A 19,416-nucleotide genomic window follows, 5' to 3' on the forward strand; every position below is an offset into this window, starting at 1 on the left:
TTCCGGAGGTCCGTTCTTAACCTGAAGCACCACTTTAGCTAATGGGGCCTTCTGCTGCCGCCGTGCCACTGGAACACAATTTCTGTTCTCATCCTGATGCAAAGTTCTTAACCTGAGGTAATATTTCTGTGTTAGCGGAGTCTGTAACCTGAAGCATATGTAACCCGAGGTACCACTGTATCAAGAAAGGTCCTAGAACAGATAATTGAACAGTCTGTAAGCACTTAGAAAAGGATGCTATGATTACTAAGACCCAGCATGGGTTTCTCAAAAACAAGTCATGCCAGATGAATCTTTTCTTCTTTTCTTTTTTGATAGTTTCTAACTTGGTGGATCATGGGAATTGTTATGTACTGAGTGAATAGGATCCAAAAGGCAGCAGTCTGATTGGTTCTAGAACAATAGGGTCCAGAATGCAGCAGTCTGATTGGTCCTAGAACAATGCAGCAGTATGATTGGTCCGCAGGAGCCACCCAATCCAGCTCCAGGTGGAAGTGAATCCGCAACCTGATTGAGCTACAGGAGAATCCCAGAATTAGCCAATCACGTGGGGCCCATTGTGTAAATAATGTATATAAAGCAGACATTTTGGGGGAACTTCCACTCCTCACTACTCTGAGCTGAATAAAGAGCATGAAATCCACACTCGACTCTGAGTATATTTCAGGAATACTGTGGATGTAGCATATCTTGATTTTAGTAAGGCTTTCAACAAAGTCTGCCATTATATTATGGTGGAATAGCTAGTGAAATCAATGTGCATTGAATAGGAAAAGTGATCCTATTACACTCAGCAGCTTGTGAGGTGCCCAGTTGACAATATCCAAGAAAGCAGCAAATGGAGCGATTTCTGGTGGCAAACAGCCTCCACAAGACTCTGTTGGAGTTCCTTCCTTTCTTTAAAATATTAAGTTTCAGAATGCCGGTTGGAAATTGTAATTAAGCTCCTGTCTTTGGCGTGTTATGCAAATACTCGTTAGCTAGTGGGATTACGTGGGACAAACATCCTGGGGAAACAGTGGGCAACTAATGAGCTTTTGTTAGTTTATACCATAATTGGATAATGGGTTGAGGGTGTTAATAAGAACCCATGCAAATGTCTTTCCCAATTCAAGGCACAGGGGGACTCAGATGATTAAGCAGAAACGCGTTTTATTCTTGGCAGAGCAGCTGCACTATTGAGTTCCAATAGTTCCAAGGCTAGCAGTGCGGGAAATGTTTGCCTACACTCTTCAGCCAAAAGAAGACTCTGAGACCAACTCACTAATATCAGTAATAACAGAGGCCCTTCCCTTAGACATGGCACAAGAGGAAAAATAGGATTGCAATGCATCTGGAATTTCCCATACGTAGCTAGGATTTGGCCCTCGTCCGGGCGGAAATTGCTGAAATGTCTGGGAAAATCTGGGACGTATGGCAACTCATCTTGGAAGTGTAGATTTCAGCGAATTCCCCTTAAAAAACTCAAAACTTCTTCTTTTTTCACATTGTGTAAAACAAAGCTCAAAAAGGGGTGGGTGGGTGGGAAGGCTCAACAACTTTGCCAAAAAAAGAGAGCTCAACTTTTGTGTCCGGATTCTCACTTTTTGAAATATGGCAACCCTAGAAGGGATTGATAATAATAATAATAATAATAATTTATAATAATTTATTATTTATACCCCGCCCATCTAGCTGGGCTTCCCCAGCCACTCTGGGCGGCTTCCAAAAGAATATTAAAATACTATAATACATCAAACATTAAAAGCTTCCCGAAACAGGGCTGCCTTCAGATGTCTTCTAAAAGCCTGGTAGTTGTTGTTCTCTTTGACATCTGGTGGGAGGGTGTTCCACAGGGAAGGCGCCACTACCGAGAAGGCCCTCTGCCTGGTTCCCTGTAACTTGGCTTCTCGCAGTGAGGGAACCGCCAGAAGGCCCTCGGTGCTGGACCTCAGTGTCCGGGTAGAACGATGGGGGTGGAGACGCTCCTTCAGGTATACTGGACCAAGGCCGATTGAGGAGGAAAAGTGAATTCTGGCACTAGTTCTTAGTTACAAAGCTCTTGTAATGACCATTAAATTATAAACAGTTTAAGGAAGAGGAGAGGAGCCCCATATCACTGGCTTCTCAACTGGGCTGATTAAATGTTCTGCTTCTCTTCTCTCTGTCTCTTCCAGCCTGATGGAATGGTTGCTACCAAGTGGCCGCTGAGAGGAAGTGGTCTGACGGGTATATGCATATCGGTCATGACACAAGACATCCTATTAAACAAATCCCACCTTTATTTCCTTTTAAAAGCTCAGATAAATGTTTTCATATCATCATGCAGTTCTGCTATCTTCATAACGTCTCATCATTGCTTTTTCACGGGGTGTGGCGGGGGAGCGGGTATTTATATAATAAAAGTTGAAGACAAATGGAGAGAAGGAATGACACATGTCATTGGATGTGATTACATAGATAATTATCTCAATCAATCTGTTAGGAATCATGTTAATATAAAGAAATACAAAAGACACACACACACCGAGAGAATGAGGAGTTAATGGGAAAGAAGTGTGTAGAAATAACAGTAATAGCATGGAAATAGGGTATATAAGATAAAGAACAGCATAGAAAAAAGAAAGAGAGAAGGGAAAGGGAGAATATGTGTACACACACACACACACACACACGAGAAGAGGAAAGGTATAAAGGCCGCTGAGAATAAGGGCTCATCCCCACATTTCCTTGACCCCTGTTTTGATCATATTGTATACCAATTAATTTCCCAAAATCTTATCTTACCCACTGAATGGAAGCTTAGTTAAGCAAAAGCTCTCTTCAGATTTCCCACGCATCTGGTAAGATCCAGTTCAGTAAGATCAGATCTTTGCAAGGCACAGCCACAGAACAAGAAAAGTTCTCAGGCTGGGGGGAATTGGTCAGTTCAAGTACAATCAAAATGCAGGCCAAGCGAAAGTGTGGATGAACTCTAGGTTATAAGGGGAAGTGCTATCTTCAGCTCCAGGATTCTAATTTATGAAAAGGACCCGCCGTTCTAAGGAATAAAACTGGCTTGCTTGTTTTTAAATGAAAGGCAACAACAGCCTGTACCGATTTTCTTGTTGGTTGTTGCAGACAGAAATCATCAGGAAGCGGCTCCACAAGGACATCCCTCACCACCCAGTGATCATGTTGAACTTCTGTCCTGATCTGAGGACGGTCCAACCCAACCTCAGGAAGAGCCACGGAGAATTCATCTTTCTCGTGGACCGCAGTGGGAGTATGAGTGGTGTGAACATCAACCGTGTCAAGGTGTGCATGGCTACCTAATTCTTGCATGTAGAGTGGGAAGGGCATTCGTTTGTGAATGCCTTCTAGTTTCACTGGGCATTTGGGTAGAAAATTGAGTTGCCACACAATGCAGTGCTTAGCAGTGGCCTTCTGGTGACAGTTTTCCATGCTGGAAGTTAATGCAGAGCGTGTGGAAAGGAGCATGGGGCAGTTAATGGCAGGGAGCAGGCAACCTTCTGACAACCATATCCCTTAAAAGCAAACTAGAGATACAATGGCCCCACCCAGGTAAGTAAGCAAGCAAGCAAATTCAAAATGCTTTCCTGACTGGTGTAAATACTTAGAGGGTACAAAACAGGGGTGATGAAGGGGGGGCCTGGGGAGAAGAGGGGTGGCACAGGAGGGTGTATGTGTGACCTGGAGGGCAGGATGGAGTGAATTGGAGAGCCACATTGCCCCCTGGGCCTGGGGCTCCCTAGCTGTATCTTAGATAATTGTTCTTAAGTCTTCTTTAAAAGACTCAGCAGTGCAAAGTCTTTTCCTTTTATCGAAATCCAATTCAGTTTCAAACAAACCCCAGTTACCATTTTATTACTTTCTGCCGAACACCCAGTTTTTTTAATCTCCCCCCCCCCAGCATGTACCATCCTCTAGATCAATCCATCCAGAGACTGCAGCAGCATCGATACGTAAAGGCTAATCAAACTTTCTGCGTTTTTCTTTCCCTGAGAGCCACCAGATTAATTCAGAGATGAGAGAGGAAGGGAAGCTGAAAACATGAACAAACACAGGGAGATCTTGGTGGTCCTGTTTGCACGTCACTGTGTTCCCGGCCCCGTTCTCATGGCGACGGCTGATAGCTGCAGCCTCAAGCGATTGCTTTTATTAAAATGTGTTTGTGTTTAGTTTTGTTACTTTATTATATCGTTATCATGCTTTTCAGACAGTTTCAGGTGGAATTTCCTGAAAATGTAGAATTTATCCACACAGATTCCACACACACATTCCATTCTCCCTCCTTGATTTTGGAGAGAAGCCAAGCTACGTATTTTTTTTTTACCAGTTCTGCAAAACTGGTAAAAAAAAAATTCATGCTTTCTAAGCATGGGACAAGTGCATACCCTCCAACATGTTGCAGCAGAAAACCGGGATTCCTGTTTTCTGGGGCTATGTTATCGTGCGATTCATATGGCCTGCACAAGACCCCCAAAATGGGAGGTCCCAATTTAATCAGGACAGTTGAGGGATATGCAAGTGCAAATCCGGATTAGCCCTGTAATTAAGCTAGGCCTGTGCCATTGGGCTGGGAATGGTGTACAGTTAAGCAAAATCTGTGCTGACGAATGGATGCACATTTAAATCAGGCATGTGCTGTTGAATGGGAGGCGATGCACAGTTAAGCCAAGCCTGTGCTGTTAAATGGGCTCTGTGCTGCTGTTGAAAGGGGGAGTAAAATGCAATTAAACCAGGTCTGCATTGCTGAATGGGAGGTGATGGACAGTTAAACTGGCTGTGTGCTGTTGAATTTGGAACAATGCACAGTTAAGCCAGGTCTGTGTTGGGGAATAAAATTAAACCAGGTCTGCATTGTTGGATGGGAAGTGATACGCAGCTAAGCCAGGACTGTACGTTGAATGAGCAACAAGGCTGAAGTTCAGGTGTTGCACAGGCATTGAACCAGTGATGCAGGCATTACAAAACTTTCAGATATTTAGAAGTTGTGTATTCTTTTCACTTTTGGAAAGCATAAGCATCCTGCTCATATGATTGCTGGCCTTCTCATAAAGCAGAAATATAAATGGGAAAATCAAAATGGTTTGTTTTACCCCCTGTTATCAGCACATTCCTGTCATCCCCTTCCCCACGTCACCCACCCAGCTAGGAAAATGGAGGGTGAAGTTCTGCAGCTATTTACTCTCCTTCAAAGCGGTGACTCATCATCAGTGCATCAATCCCTCATTCAAGACGCAGGGAGGTCTCCTTTTCCTTGTCCTTCATTCAGCTAAGTGACTTCTTAATTATTCTTCAGGGATTCTGCTCTGTCATCCTGACAATGGCATATAATGTTGTTTAATGTGCTCCTTCAGCCACAGCTGAGCACTCTTGATAGCTCTTCCATGCTGAACAAAGTCAAAGCAGGTGGAATAGTTCAGGTTTGGGGCTTTGGCACTCGCTCGCTCCTCTTGCCAAGCGGCGCACTGGAAGCGGCATTTATGTGACTGAACAAATGACGCATGGGAGGTTTCCTGATTGGGAAACGCCTACCGTACGGAGAACAGGGGCCTCTGTGTGTTGTGAATATGTGTGTGCTTAGGGTGCGGGTCTGTGTTGTGGTGTTTCTCTCGCTTTCTCTCTGAACCATAGCTCCCTCAGCCATTTTCTGCTGCACTTGGAGCACCCAGGAAGCTTGGCCAACTAGCTGTACCCATGAAGAGCAAAAACTTTGGGGCGCCTGTAGCTCACTTCCAGGAGGGAAACCTATTTATATGGAGGTTGTAGATGTTGACAGCAGTCACGAAATTAAAAGATGCCTGCTGCTTGGGAGAAAGGCGATGACAAACCTAGACAGCATCTTAAAAAGCAGAGACATCACCTTGCCAACAAAGGTCTGTATAGTTAAAGGTCCGTATAGTTAAAGCCATGGTTTTCCCAGTAGTGATGTATGGAACTGAGAGCTGGACCATCAAGAAGGCTGATCGCCGAAGAATTGATGCTTTTGAATTATGGTGCTGGAGGAGACTCTTGAGAGTCCCATGGACTGCAAGAAGATCAAACCTATCCATTCTGAAGGAAATCAGCCCTGAGTGCTCACTGGAAGGACAGATCGTGAAGCTGAGGCTCCAATACTTTGGCCACCTCATGAGAAGACTCCCTGGAGAAGACACTGATGCTAGGAAAGATGGAGGGCACAAGGAGAAAGGGACGACAGAGGACGAGATGGTTGGACAGTGTTCTCGAAGCTACAAACATGAGTTTGACCAAACTGCGGGAGGCAATGAAACACAGGAGGGCCTGGCGTGCTCCGGTCCATGGGGTCATGAAGAGTCGGAAATGACTAAACGACTAAACAACAACAACAAAAATGTTGGTGGGTTGCCAGCCAGCCCTGCATACCCTCCAACATTGATGAAAATAGGGGCATCATAAATATTATTATTATTATTTATTATTTATAATATTTATACCCTGCCCATCTGACTGAGTTGCCCCAGCCACTCTGAGCAGCTTCCAACATATATGGGTAACATATATGGGCAATCAGTGGCAAAGGAGATGCTTTATAGGCAGAAGATCCCTCATTCAATCCTTGGTTTTTCAAGCTAATATTACCAGCTAATATTACTTCAACAATTCTCTGATGAAAATAGGGATGTCCTGTTCAACAACAACAACAACAATTTTATTATTTATACCCTTCCCATCTGACTGGGTTTCCCTGGCCACTCTGAGCAGCTTCCAGCATATATGAAAACATAATAAAACTATACAGAGCTGCCTTCAGATGTCTTCTAAAGGTTATCTCCTTGGCTTGGGGGTCGCATAACTCCACACCCTTCAACGTTTCTCCAGTGAAAATAGGGACGTCCTAAGGAAGAGTGGGACATTATGGCAATGCGCCCACCTGAGAGGTGCCGGAACTGAGTTCTGGTGAGTTCCAGCTGAAAAAAGCCCTGGGACTTCCTGTACAGAAAGCAGGTGCTCCATCACGGAGCTTTTCAACTCAGCTTAAAATGAGGAACTTTGCAGCAGGCTGAGCCTGCTAAGGTTTTGTTGTGTTGTGCATTCAGAAGCAGCAGAGGAGGGAGGGAGAAGGCAACCTTGTCTAGTCTGAGGAAAGTGTAATTTCTGTTTATGAACAGCAAGATTGGAAATGGGTCGCCTGAAGGGAATATTATCTTCATATAAACAAGATTATGCCTGGGTGGGTGGAATAATGGTTTTGGGTGCAGCGGAAACCCATTGTCTCTTTGTATTGCTAATGGCAGCTCCCTGAATGGAAATCAGAAATCTAGATTTGTTTCCTAAACTCCCAAGGGGGGTGGGGGTGGAAACATGTTCTGGTGCTAGGGAGAAAAATACCTTTGAAGGTGAGTAAATAGCTGACAATGATTCACCTTGTATGTATTTAATTTTTAATCTTCCTTGTTAGCCTGTCTATTTATCTACATCTCCTGGAAGAGCTCAGGAGGGGACCCTGTTGAATTGTGTGTGCTTGATGTTGAGCATCTGCTGTTGAATGACTGTGAATGTGTCTGTCACTTTGGGTTCTCCTGGAGTCATAGAATCATAGAATTGTAGAGTTGGAAGGGATCCCAAGGGTCATCTAGTCCAACCCTCTGCAATGCAGGAATATGTTCTTGAGAATAGTCTGGAATATCATTTTAAACAAATCACCCTGGCCCTGGGTTGTTCCCGGGTGGGGTAGTAATTTGTCTGCAGGGGTGCTGCTTGGGAGGCCATGGCACCTCCAGGGCAGAAATCCAGGATCTCACCCTGCAGAGCAGAACACATTTTGAATTAAGTGGAAATAAAACACTTTACCAACTCGTAAAGTGGTACCTCGAGTTAAGAACTTAATTCGTTCTGGAGGTCCGTTCTTAACCTGAAACTGTTCTTAACCTGAGGTACCACTTTAGCTAATGGGGCATGCCGCTGCGCAATTTCTGTTCTCATCCTGAAGCAAAGTTCTTAACCTGAGGTACTATTTCTGGGTTAGCGGAGTCTGTAACCCGAGGTAGCACTGTAAAGAGAGGGGCCCTTCTAAGACTGCAAAACTCAGGGTCACCTGACTTTAGACCTTAGGGCCAAATCCCACAATTCTGTTGTTGCAGGACCCCCTAAAGTGACAGACAATGCTAAAAAGCACAACTTGATGTTGAAAAGTGGAGAATTGGACTTCAGATTGGGAAAATAAGAAACTGAGAGCAACTGAAACTGGCAGATTCACCAGTCCCTAGCCCAGGGTCTAAAACATGGGTAGGCAAACTAAGGCCCGGAGGCCGGATCCGGCCCAATCACCTTCTAAATCCAACCCGCGGATGGTCCAGGAATCAGTGTGTTTTTATATGAGTAGAATGTGTCCTTTTATTTAAAATTCATCTTTGGGTTATTTGTGGGGCATAGAAATTCGTTCTTTATTTTTCTTCAAAATATAGTCTGGCCCCCCACAAGGTCTGAGGAACAGTGGACCAGCCCCCTGCTGAAAAAGTTTGCTGACTTTTCCAGCAAACTACTAGTGGAATGTTGTAGAACTTTGGTGCTAATTTCTGTGTTATCATCCGGGAGGGGGAGAGGAATCTATCTATTTGCAACCCAGAAAATCCTGGGAGCTTTGCATCATGATTTCATGTGATGGAATTAATGGTTGTCTTCCGCCGTACTTTTTTTATGCCATTTAAATTTCTGGTGTGACGTGGCATTATGTTGATCAAAAGGTCACAGTTACATACAGTGGTACCTTGCAAGACGAATGCCTCGCAAGACGGAAAACTCGCAAGACGAAAGGGTTTTTGGTTTTTTGAGTTGCTTCGCAAGACGATTTTCCCTATGGGCTTGCTTCGCAAGACGGAAACGTCTTGCAAGTTTGTTTCCTTTTTCTTAAAACCGTTAATACAGTTGCGACTTGACTTCGAGGAGTAGCCTTTTTTGAGGTTTTTGAAGACTTTGGTGATTTTTGAAGCTTTTCCAAAACTTTTCCGACACCATGCTTCGCAAGATGAAAAAATCGCAAGACGAAAAAACTCGCGGAACGAATTAATTTCATCTTGCGAGGCACCACTGTAATGCAATGGGCAATGCAGTGTGAAAGGAGCATAGGAATCCAGGAAAACAGCAGCACTGCAAGCTGGCTGAAAGGGGAGGACTTGCAAATAAAACAAATATCGCAAGGACGCCATCAATCTCCACTGCTCTTTGATCCGAAGGAATCAAAGCCTTAGCTCCCTTAGCTGTGCTGGTCCCCAGAATTTCTCACTGCTCAGGGAAGTGGGCAGCCTGCTGCCATGCTGGTGTGTGTGTGTGTGTGTGTGTGTGTGTGTGTGTGTGTGTGTGATTGTGAGAGCCTACTGCTTCTTGAAGGAGCCCATTTCCCTGCTGAAACTTATGTACTGAAGTTCTCACCCTGGGCCAGCAGGGTGATACTGTAGATAGTTTCACTCAGGTCCGCATATGCAAATAAGGAATTGAAAGTGACGTTCAGTGATTGGATAGTTACTGGAAGTTGTTACTGTTGCTTTGTAGTTGAGGTCTATATAAGCAGGTTGGCTGAACCCTTCAGTTCAGTTCTGTTCTGGCCTGTGAATAAACAAGAGCTGTCTGAAGAATTGCTGTGTCGTCTGATATGTTCACCCACAACTTAACAGGAAAAGTCCTCAACATTAAGAGCCCTCTACTAATGTTCTGCTGAAACGCAGTTTCCACTCTGGAGCAAGACAGCCATTCAGGTAGCTGAAAAGCATGATTTTCTTAATCTTCATCTCTCCAGACTAAACATTCCCAGCTCTTTCAACTCTCCCTCAAAGGACTTGGTTTGCAGACCCCTCAGCCGCTATTTGTCTTGTTAAGTTTCCACTCCTTATTTTATTTTCTTCCCCAAAGGAAACTAAAGCTGTCTCTGGACTTTACTTCTGGGAAAAATAGGACCACATATATGCTGCTACCAAGCAGAAGTCCTGACTTTCTGTTCCTTTCTTCCCTTCGCCAGGATGCCCTCCTGGTCATTCTGAAGAGTCTGATGCCAACGTGTTTATTCAATGTCATTGGATTTGGATCGACCTTCAAGGCCTTGTTTCCTTCCAGCCAGACCTACTGCGAGGTGAGGGAACGCTTTCTGTCTCTTCTATTTTAAATCTCCTTTTCCTCAGAGATCTTAACCCATCATGAGCAGACTTTGTGGTGACTCCGTAATTCCCTTCAGAGTTTCACATGGTAAGGGAGCAGTAGGAACTTGCTAGCTGGATCTTCCTCCTTCATCACACACCCCTCAACTAGGTCTGTCACACTCCACTCACTGAAGAATGAACAGGATTTTCTGGAACCAGTTCACTGTGTGTAGATTAGGCCCGTGTGAGTAAATTTCTTATGATCTCAGTGTTGAACTTATCGACATGATGCTATCTCCCCCATCTAATTCTCATCTATCTCATTGATCTTGATGAGAGATGAGTTATCCGCCCCCCTCACCCAGTTCTCTCTTCTTATATGAACGTAAGAAGTTCCCTGCAGGATCAGGCCAATGGCCCATTTAGTCCAGCAACCTTTTCTCACTGGCCAACCTGATGCCTCTTTCAAGTCCATAAGGCAGCCTTTCTCAACCTATGGGTCCCCAGATGTTGTTGAACTACAACTCCCATCACCCCTAGCTAGCAAGACCAGAGCTCAGGGATGATGGGAGTTGTAGTCCAACAACATCTGGTGACCCACAGGTTGAGAACCACTGCCATAAGGAATACCTACGGTAAGTGCTCTCTCCCCACTTGCAATTCCCAGAAGCTGGCGTTCAGTGTCTCCATCACTGAAGATGGAACATAGTCAGTTTGTGCCTAGTAGCCATTGATAGCCTTATGCACCATGACTTTTTTCTAATCAGCTTTTAAATCCATCCAAGTTAGTGGCCACATATGCTGTCATTATACTTTGGTTTAGAGAGAAGGCAAGAGGTGCCATGATAGAAATTTATAAAGTTGTGCATGACATTGAGGAAGCTAATAGAGAAAAGTTTTTCTCCCTCTCTTATAAGACCAGAACTTGGGGACATCAGACCCCCGGCTCTGAACCTTGTCCCCTTGGACGTTTCCCAGCTGGTGCCTCCCTCCACCTTTCTGCATCCATGACAATTGTGTTGCAGCTGATGGAATTGATGGCGTTGTGTGTTTGGTTGCAGCACCATGCTTACAATAGTTTTCCCATTTTGCAGGTGTGCTCTCAAGGCCCCAAAAGGTTGGTTGCTCCTCACCTAGCATAACCCTTACATAACCCTGCCCCATATCCTTCCTCCTGTTCATGTGAACCCCTCCACAAATGCCAGTTTGCCTTTTGTCCATGTGTGAGCCCCCTGGGTGGTTCTTGTGCTCCTCTGCAGGAGAACTTGGCTGTTGCATGTGAAAGCATAAAGAAGATCCGTGCTGACATGGGTGGCACCAACGTCTTGTCGCCCTTGAGGTGGGTCATCCGGCAGCCGATCCACCAAGGCCACCCACGGCTGCTCTTCCTGCTGACCGATGGCGCCGTCAGCAACACGGGAAAGGTCATCGAGCTTGTCCGGAACCACTCGTTCTCCACTAGGTAGAAGCCCCTTCTGGCATTTCCTCTTCCCCTTGCTTTTGCAACAGCCTCTCCCATCCTCCACTGTATTGACAAATCTATTTATTGACTTGTGACCTTTATTCCAGGCTGAATGCAAAGGCAAATCTCCCCAGGACCAAGTGCCTTTCTGGGCTGTCAGTTTGGGGCTTTGTGGAGGCTGAAAGCTCTTTCTGTGAGCTTCCAAGCTCTCTGTCTGACTGTACTATCATGTCTCCTTCATGTTTAAGACTGGAAGAAAGCTAAAGGAGTGGTGGACAGAACTTGTGGTGGGGAGGGAGGAGAATTGGCACTGTAGGCTAATAAACTGTTATAGATTTGATAGGTGTCAGTCTGGATGATGATACGAGTGGGTCTCTTCCAAACCTACAATTCTGTATCTGTGAGGGCAGAATCTATAAGAGGGAACCTGGTCAAACCATTCCCTTTGTTAAGGTAATGGCTCTAGCTGGCCAGCTTAAGTACCCATCCTTTGCATCTTAAAGATCGACCTCTGTTGCCATAGAGACGAATGAGTGAGCCTTTTCACACTTCACCTGGCTGGATGCTGCTTCATCCTAGAATGCTGCACAAATAAAAAGTAGTAAAATAGAATAAAAAGTCATAGAAACTAGTTAAAAAGAATAATTAAGATGCACCAGAACAGATTGTGGCGCTGTGGGTTAAACCACAGAGCCTAGGGCTTGCCCATCAGAAGGTTGGCGGTTCGAATCCCTGCGACGGGGTGAGCTCCTGTTGTTCGGTCCCAGCTCCTGCCCACCTAGCAGTTCGAAAGCACATCAAAGTGCAAGTAGATAAATAGGTACCGCTCCAGCGGGAAGGTAAACGGCGTTTCCGTGTGCTGCTCTGGTTCGCCAGAAGTGGCTTAGTCATGCTGGCCACATGACCCGGAAGCTGTATGCCGGCTCCCTCGGCCAGTAAAGCGAGATGAGCGCCGCAACCCCAGAGTCAGTCATGACTGGACCTAATGGTCAGGGGTCCCTTTACCCTTTACCTTAGAACAGATTTTGAGGCAGCAATTAGAGTACAGCTTGCCCTAACGGCATAGGAGCCAGCTCCTAGCAGCTGGAGTCCCTTCACCCACCCACCCCCACAATAAATGACAGTGGCCAGCATCTTCTGTGCCTTAGTTTCCAAAGGTCTGTCTGAATAGGAAGAAAGGAACAGGAAGGAAGAATAACAAGGAGGAATCCTGTCTAATCCTGCTAAGGAGGGAATTTCACGATGCAGGAGCAGTCACAGAAAAGTCTCTCTCTCATGCCACCACCAGCTGTGCTTCTGCTGTTGATGGGAGCAAAATTCATTTGGAATTCTAGCCTTGCAGAACTTTCCACTGCCAGAGTCTCGGCATTTCCCTTCACCACATTGCAGACGTATCCAATCCCTTGGTCTTTTCCTCTTGCAGGTGCTATACTTTCGGCATTGGGCAGAATGCCTGTCGGAGGCTGGTGAATGGCCTGGCTGCCGTGTCCAAAGGAAGTGCGGAATTCCTGGTCGAGGGAGAGAGGTTGCAGCCAAAGGTATTGCTGTGGTTTTCCATCTCCTTTGCACCCATGAGAAACAACTGGGGCCTGCAAGAAAGGGTTGCAATGTGGGCTGCTCCTCTTCACTCTTCCAGCCAGCCTGCTGAGTGACAGGATTATGAGAGGGGAAGAAAAAGTTCTCTACCTCTCTCTCCCCCCAACCCCACATACTTTCCATATGAAATGCATTGTTCTATAAACTTTCTCTATCACATAACCCCCAAAATGTAACCCCTGGGGAAGATACTGATGGGGAAGGTGCTGCAGCTCCTCCCACCTTTATCAGGCTCGAGAACAAGCTCCCAAGCATACCTAACTCACTGACCTTGTAAAAGTCATGTTTGCACAACCTGGTAAGAGCCCTTTACGATAGCATAGCTAGTTTCTCCAAGGAAGAGAAGTCAAGTACAGTACAGGCTTTGCCAAGCTACCTAAGGCTTCAGATCAGGGGTCCCCAAACTAAGGCCTGTGGGCTGGATAAGGCCACCGCCCATTCTTACCGGCGCTGTGCTGCACGGCTGCCCACTTTTGGGTCGGAGGAGCACTGGAAATAACTTGTGCGCATGCGCAAGCATTATTTGCACACGGGCAAGCGTTATTTCTGGTGCACATCTCGGTCGGAGGAGGCCCGTGCACATGCGCACAAGCTATTTCCAGTGCTCCTCCGACCCGGAAGTGCGCTGGAAATAGCATGTGCGCACACATATGGGCATTCGCTCCCTCGCCCTCCACCCCGCCATGCGATTGGCGCTGGAGACACCTGCCTGAGGCACGGTAAGTTTGCTGACCCCTGCTTCAGATGGTCTCAGCAATCTGCTGAGATGTTTATCCAACAGGGGCCACTGAGAGCTGTCCAGGGTCCTGATGTCTGTTGAAGCTGCTTCTGCCTGCCTGGGAAGGAAAACTATCTGATGGCTTCCAGTTCCCTGGCCCCAAGCTCTGACACAACAGGCTATTGGGTTCCCCTTGAACCCAAGGAGGACTGTTGGGGAATGATGGGAAGTGTGCTATGGCAATAGGTACCCCCTATCGTTCTGGTGATATTGTCCCTGCCCACTCAATACACTTGAGTGTACGCTGCCTCCACTTCATCCTCTGCACGACTGTACAAGAATCACATGCAGAAGTAAAAGAAGACAGATCTAATTTGGAACACTCCAAAAAAAGTTATATATATATATATATATATATATATATATATATATATATATATATATTAGGGCCTACAGATGGCAATTTGTGAACCATGATTCAGAAAGTGGTGGTTGGAGGTGGGTTCTCAGACATGCTCCAAAGTGTCTAAGCAACTTTAAATCTACTCCAAAGCAAATCAATTGCAAGAGTTTTTCCACTGTGGAAATGTGCATAGATCTGCTCCCAACATCCCTCTGTAAGTCTGGGGAAGGGGCAAAGTGTGCCCCGAAGACCAACCACTACTTCCAAGTCCATCTTCCCAAATTAGGGACTAGAATCATCAGAATGATGGCCCCAGTGCACCCATTTGTGTGTGCCTGACAGTTTTCACCTGACTTTAGGAAGCCAGTGCAAACTTTGAAGTGCTTTGGAATCAGTTGTTTTCTATCATTTAAAATTTTTGATTGGAGTCAGCCAGCGCAGGGAAGATGGTCGATGAGCTCAGTTTAAGTTTGGTCACCCTACTGCAGAGCAACCTGAGCCAAAGACAAAACTAGCAATTAAGATCAGCACACTTTTTAAATAACATTTTTAAATTAGCTTTCCAATATACCCCCCAAAATAACCAAATTATAGCAATAACAAACTATACAATTATCAAAGTGCCAATCAACTCCCAATTATTACATTCTAGTGAAAGTGGCTCCCCTCATGATGGTTTGGGTGCATTTCCAATCTTATATCAGTGTGTTCCATAATCCTAATTAATGTCAGTTACATTTCAGTAATAATAATAATCCCTTCGTTAACAGCTACATAATTATTTTCATTCGTGATGTTACAGTATATAAATTTATAAAGCTTTAAGTGAGGAACTTAAACTATTACCTTTATTGTGCCCTGGGTGTGAAAACTCTTATATCCATGGAGAATCCTTCTGTCCATACAGTATATGGTGTTGTCTCTTTCACTTCCCAGCTGTTGTTTTCTCCCATTGTGGCTTGGGGCAGAACTGAATCTCAAAGTTTCTCAGAGGTCTTATTTTTCCGTCCCTTGCTTCAGTGTCTCAGAACAGATGACAGTCTGCTAGAAACCATTTCGTCTCACTAGTAAAACATGTTGCAGATCTTTGCCATTTTCCTCTCAGCCTAGGAAAAGGTGTGCAGTTTTTGAATGCACTGCAGATTTAATACTCCTTTCCAACTCCCAGAATCTCTGCAACGTTCTTATCACAGCCCCCAAATTCTTTTCCTTCCAGCAAGAGATTTATGGCCCAATTAAACTTTATCTTAAGATTACATTCTGTCAGTAGCACACAAAAATCTCAGTCTTTTTCCTTGTCTGTTGTTTTTAAACTGAAGTGAGGGGAATTATTCTGTCTTTCCAACAGACCTGCTTCATCTTCCCCTCCCCCTCCTTTCTTCATTTCAGATCACACGCAGTTTCCATTTTTGTTTGTTGTTATCAATATTACTCCAGTGTCCTAAGGTCAGCACACTTGGGAACAGCAGACAACTGCATGCAGCTGAGCCAGGCTTTCTCAAGAATTGTTTCATTTGCTGGCTCATACTTGGGATCATTGATCAAAGGTACCTTCAGGGTGCACCAGAGCAGCCTTTGCCATCCTGGTGCCTCCAGATGTTTAGAACTACGGCTCCCATCAGCTCCAGGCAACAGTGCCCCCATGTAGAAGGTTCCCATTTTCACTTTGGGCATCTCCAGGTACCACTTGAAACCCTGGCAGGTAGACAGCACTGAGCTACGTGAAGCATAGGTCATAGTGCTTAAGGAAGCTTCCTGTATTTATTATGAGCATCGTAGCCTATTGGTAGACATCATCCTTTGCCTTCAGAAGGTCCCAGGTCCTTGGCATCTACAGGCAGAGGCTGGGGAAGGCCTGAAATCTCAGAGAGCCTCTGCTTGTCTGTGTAAACAATCCTGAGTTAGAGGAATCAATGGTCTGATTCAGTATAAGGCAGCTTTCTAAGCTCCTGTACAGTTTGCTGCATCTTTCAGTTCCTTTGTGTATTTTCCCCGACACACACACAAAACACACACACACACACCTGATGTGCTTGTATCATGTATCAGGCAGCTTCTTATATTCCTAGCTTGTCCAAAGGTTTGTGTGCTTGGATTTGCATGTGTGTTTGATAAAGAGGCATCCATCCTCCACTCAGGGATGTAGCTCCTTGAGATGCTAGGGGGAGTAAATTCCCTAGAACAAAATAAAGGATATTGTGCATTGAACAAACAAAATTCTAACAAGAGGCGAAAATCCACAAGGCAGGGATTTGTCAGAGGCAGGGTCCAGAAAACAGAAACGATGCTTGAAAAATAGAAACAGGCAGAGCACATCTGAGGCCAGCCCTGTCCTTTGTCATTCTGTTTTCTGGGGGAAGGGCCATAACTCAGTGAGAAGAGCCCCTGCTTTGCTTGTTGAACATCCCAGGTTCACTCTCCATCATCTCCAGGTGACAGACCCTTGCCTGAAACCTTGGGAACCACTGCCAGTCAGTGGTAGGCAGTACTGAGCTAGGTGGACAATAGCCATCAAATGTAGTAGCCGCACAGTCTCTGCAGTGTCTCCTTTCACCCCATCATCCCACTAGAAAAAGCATTCCCACCCTCCACCCCCCTGGATTTCATTACGATTCAAAATTCCTCCAAGATGCTCTGGTCTTTTAATGTGACAACACATCGCTAGTCTTGCAGTTGAGTCTAAAACTTCTGATCATCTAATGATCTCTCCCCCCACACCCCCGTCTCAGAAGGACTGCGGAGGCAGGCGGTTTGGCAGCTGGTGCTCTTTTTCCACTCCCTGACGCCCACACATTGAGTGGGCCCAGTTATGTCGGATGAAAAGCGCCCCCGCGGACCAGTCACCGGAGAGATGCAATTTACCCTTTTGTGTGTAAGAGCAGGGAGATTGGCGGGGGAGTGCGTGTGTCTATGTGCAGGAAGAAAGAACCGTCTTGGTTGGAGAAAGGGGTTTGCTTTCACCGCATCAGAGACAATAGAAGCAGAGGAGACGTAACTTGCTCAAGACGTGGAACCAGCCCTTCTGTTTTCTAGCCAGGGCCTGAACCTGGGTGTTCAGTAGCCGGAAATTGGGGGGTGGGGAGAGCAATAAAACAGGGCTGCTTTTTTTTGCTTCAGTGTGATGTCAAAGCAACTTGGTGTGTCAGATTCCCCACACCGACAACTCTTTAAGTGTTAGGCTTTTTCAGACCACCGGCGTCAAAAGCCATTGTTTCCCTCATGCCATGCCCTGGAATGACGCTCAGTCTGGGCCTTGTGGAGGATGGTTGTCAGACTTGGAAGAAAAGGATAAAAGCTCTGCTTCTGCCAGATGCCCCTAAAGAGTTTCTCCCCCCCCCCCCACTGAAGAACTTAGGTGAACTGGTTCCCCTGTCTCCCAATTTCCGGGCCCACTAATAAGGTAAAGGTAAAGGGACCCCTGACCATTAGGTCCAGTTGTGACCGACTCTGGGGTTGTGGCGCTCATCTTGCTTTATTGGTTGAGGGAGCCGGGGTACAGCTTCCGGGTCACGTGGCCAGCATGACTAAGCCACTTCTGGCGAACCAGAGCAGCGCACCAAAAGGCCGTTTACCTTCCCGCCAGAGCGGTACCTATTTATCTACTTGCACTTTGAGGTGCTTTAGAACGGCTAGGTTGGCAGGAGCAGGGACCGAGCAATGGGAGCTCACCCCATCACAGGGATTCGAACAGCTGGCCTTCTGATCGGCAAGTCCTAGGCTCTGTGGTTTAACCCACAGTGCCACCTGCATCCCTTGGGCCCACTAATAGGGATGGACAAATCTGCTCTTCCAGGGGCTTTTCAGTTTCTCATTTTCCCCACTCTGAAATACTGTCCTCCACCTTTCTGAAGTACTTTGTGCTTGATTGACTTTTTTTTTATTACACACCCTCATGAAAATTGGTCAGCCATTTCGGTGCAAATGTCTCCTAATAAACACTTTTTTCTTTGTACACAGTTTTGATATATACGCACCTTCCCTCCTCAAAGCAGTCCCTTAACATCATGCACATTGTTTGCATGTTGTTTTCAGGGATATTTGGATTTTTAGGCACTCTTGCCCTTAATAGGTGCACTTTTGCACACGTTATTGGGCAGGAAAACTGCAAAATTTGGAGAAGGGTGAATTTCAAAGGATAGGTGTCTTTCAGTTTGCCTGTTGGTTCAAGAAGTGCAGATGAGACTGCTTCTCATTAAAATTCAAGTAACATAAAAGTTCTCCTCCATCCCACCTCACGGAGTGAAGATGTTTGGGAGGCTAGTTTGCATATAATTTTAAGAGTGGCTGTCACCAATATTTGAAAAAATCTATCTCCTTGTTGTTGTTTTTTCCTGGCTTGGCAAGCATTTGAGCACTCTGACTGCTACAACGTCCTCTCACACATGCAATTTCCCATATTATCCAAGCATCCCTCTTTACCAGGAATGCCCACTCCTTCCTGATCCCTGTCCAATGGCCATCACAGTATCATCATCAGGGCATTCTCAAGACCAGGCATAGGCGAACTCAGCCCTCCAGCTGTTTTGGGACTACAATTCCCATCATCCCTGACCACTGGTCCTGTTAGCTAGGGATGATGGGAGTTGTAGTCCCCAAACAGCTGGAGGGCCAAGTTCGCCTATGCCTGATCAAGACACTCGAACTCAGGATGCAAGGGAGAAACGTGCTAAGAGGAAGGCATGCTTGGCAAATCCACACCGTGATCAACTCCCGCCCGGAAACCAATGTCCCCACTGTGGAAGTTCATGTGGGTCCAGAATTGGCCTCCACAGTCACTTATGGACTCACTGTTAAAACCGTGTTTATGGAAGACAATCTTACTTGGCTACAAGTGATCACCAAAGAAGAGAAGAAGAAGAAGATTATTAGAGCAAAAGGAGGGAAAGTATATCGCTCCTTGGGTTCCTTGGAGACATTGGATGGATGTTGAGGTGCAACCCTGCTTGCTTAGAAGGCTCTGCGTGGTATTAAGACAGATATAGTGAGAGTCCAGATTCCTAAATTGTCTCTGTCCCTTTGATCTCTGTGCTGACCTGTCCTTTGAAGTTAAAGTGTCATTTAAGTTTCATCCTCTTTCCCCTTCCACCTCCTCTCACACTTTTTCTGGACTTGCAAGCGCCAAGGCCACATTGCTTGTATCTTCCAAGAAAGAAGGGGCAAT

At 45.7% G+C, this 19,416-nt stretch overlaps 1 protein-coding gene across 1 annotated transcript in view; it reads left to right on the forward strand.

Annotated features, from left to right (window-relative positions):
* Window positions 1–19,416, forward strand: part of VWA5B1 (von Willebrand factor A domain containing 5B1) — a 67,580-nt gene that overhangs the window by 24,592 nt on the left and 23,572 nt on the right. The window contains exons 8-11 of the mRNA XM_077931422.1: window positions 3,100–3,276; window positions 9,959–10,069; window positions 11,336–11,538; window positions 12,962–13,076. Coding sequence (XP_077787548.1) covers window positions 3,100–3,276; window positions 9,959–10,069; window positions 11,336–11,538; window positions 12,962–13,076 — 606 coding nt within the window. The remainder of the gene's footprint in view (window positions 1–3,099; window positions 3,277–9,958; window positions 10,070–11,335; window positions 11,539–12,961; window positions 13,077–19,416) is intronic.

This window comes from Podarcis muralis, chromosome 7, assembly GCF_964188315.1.
Source record: "Podarcis muralis chromosome 7, rPodMur119.hap1.1, whole genome shotgun sequence".
Taxonomy (NCBI): domain Eukaryota; kingdom Metazoa; phylum Chordata; class Lepidosauria; order Squamata; family Lacertidae; genus Podarcis; species Podarcis muralis.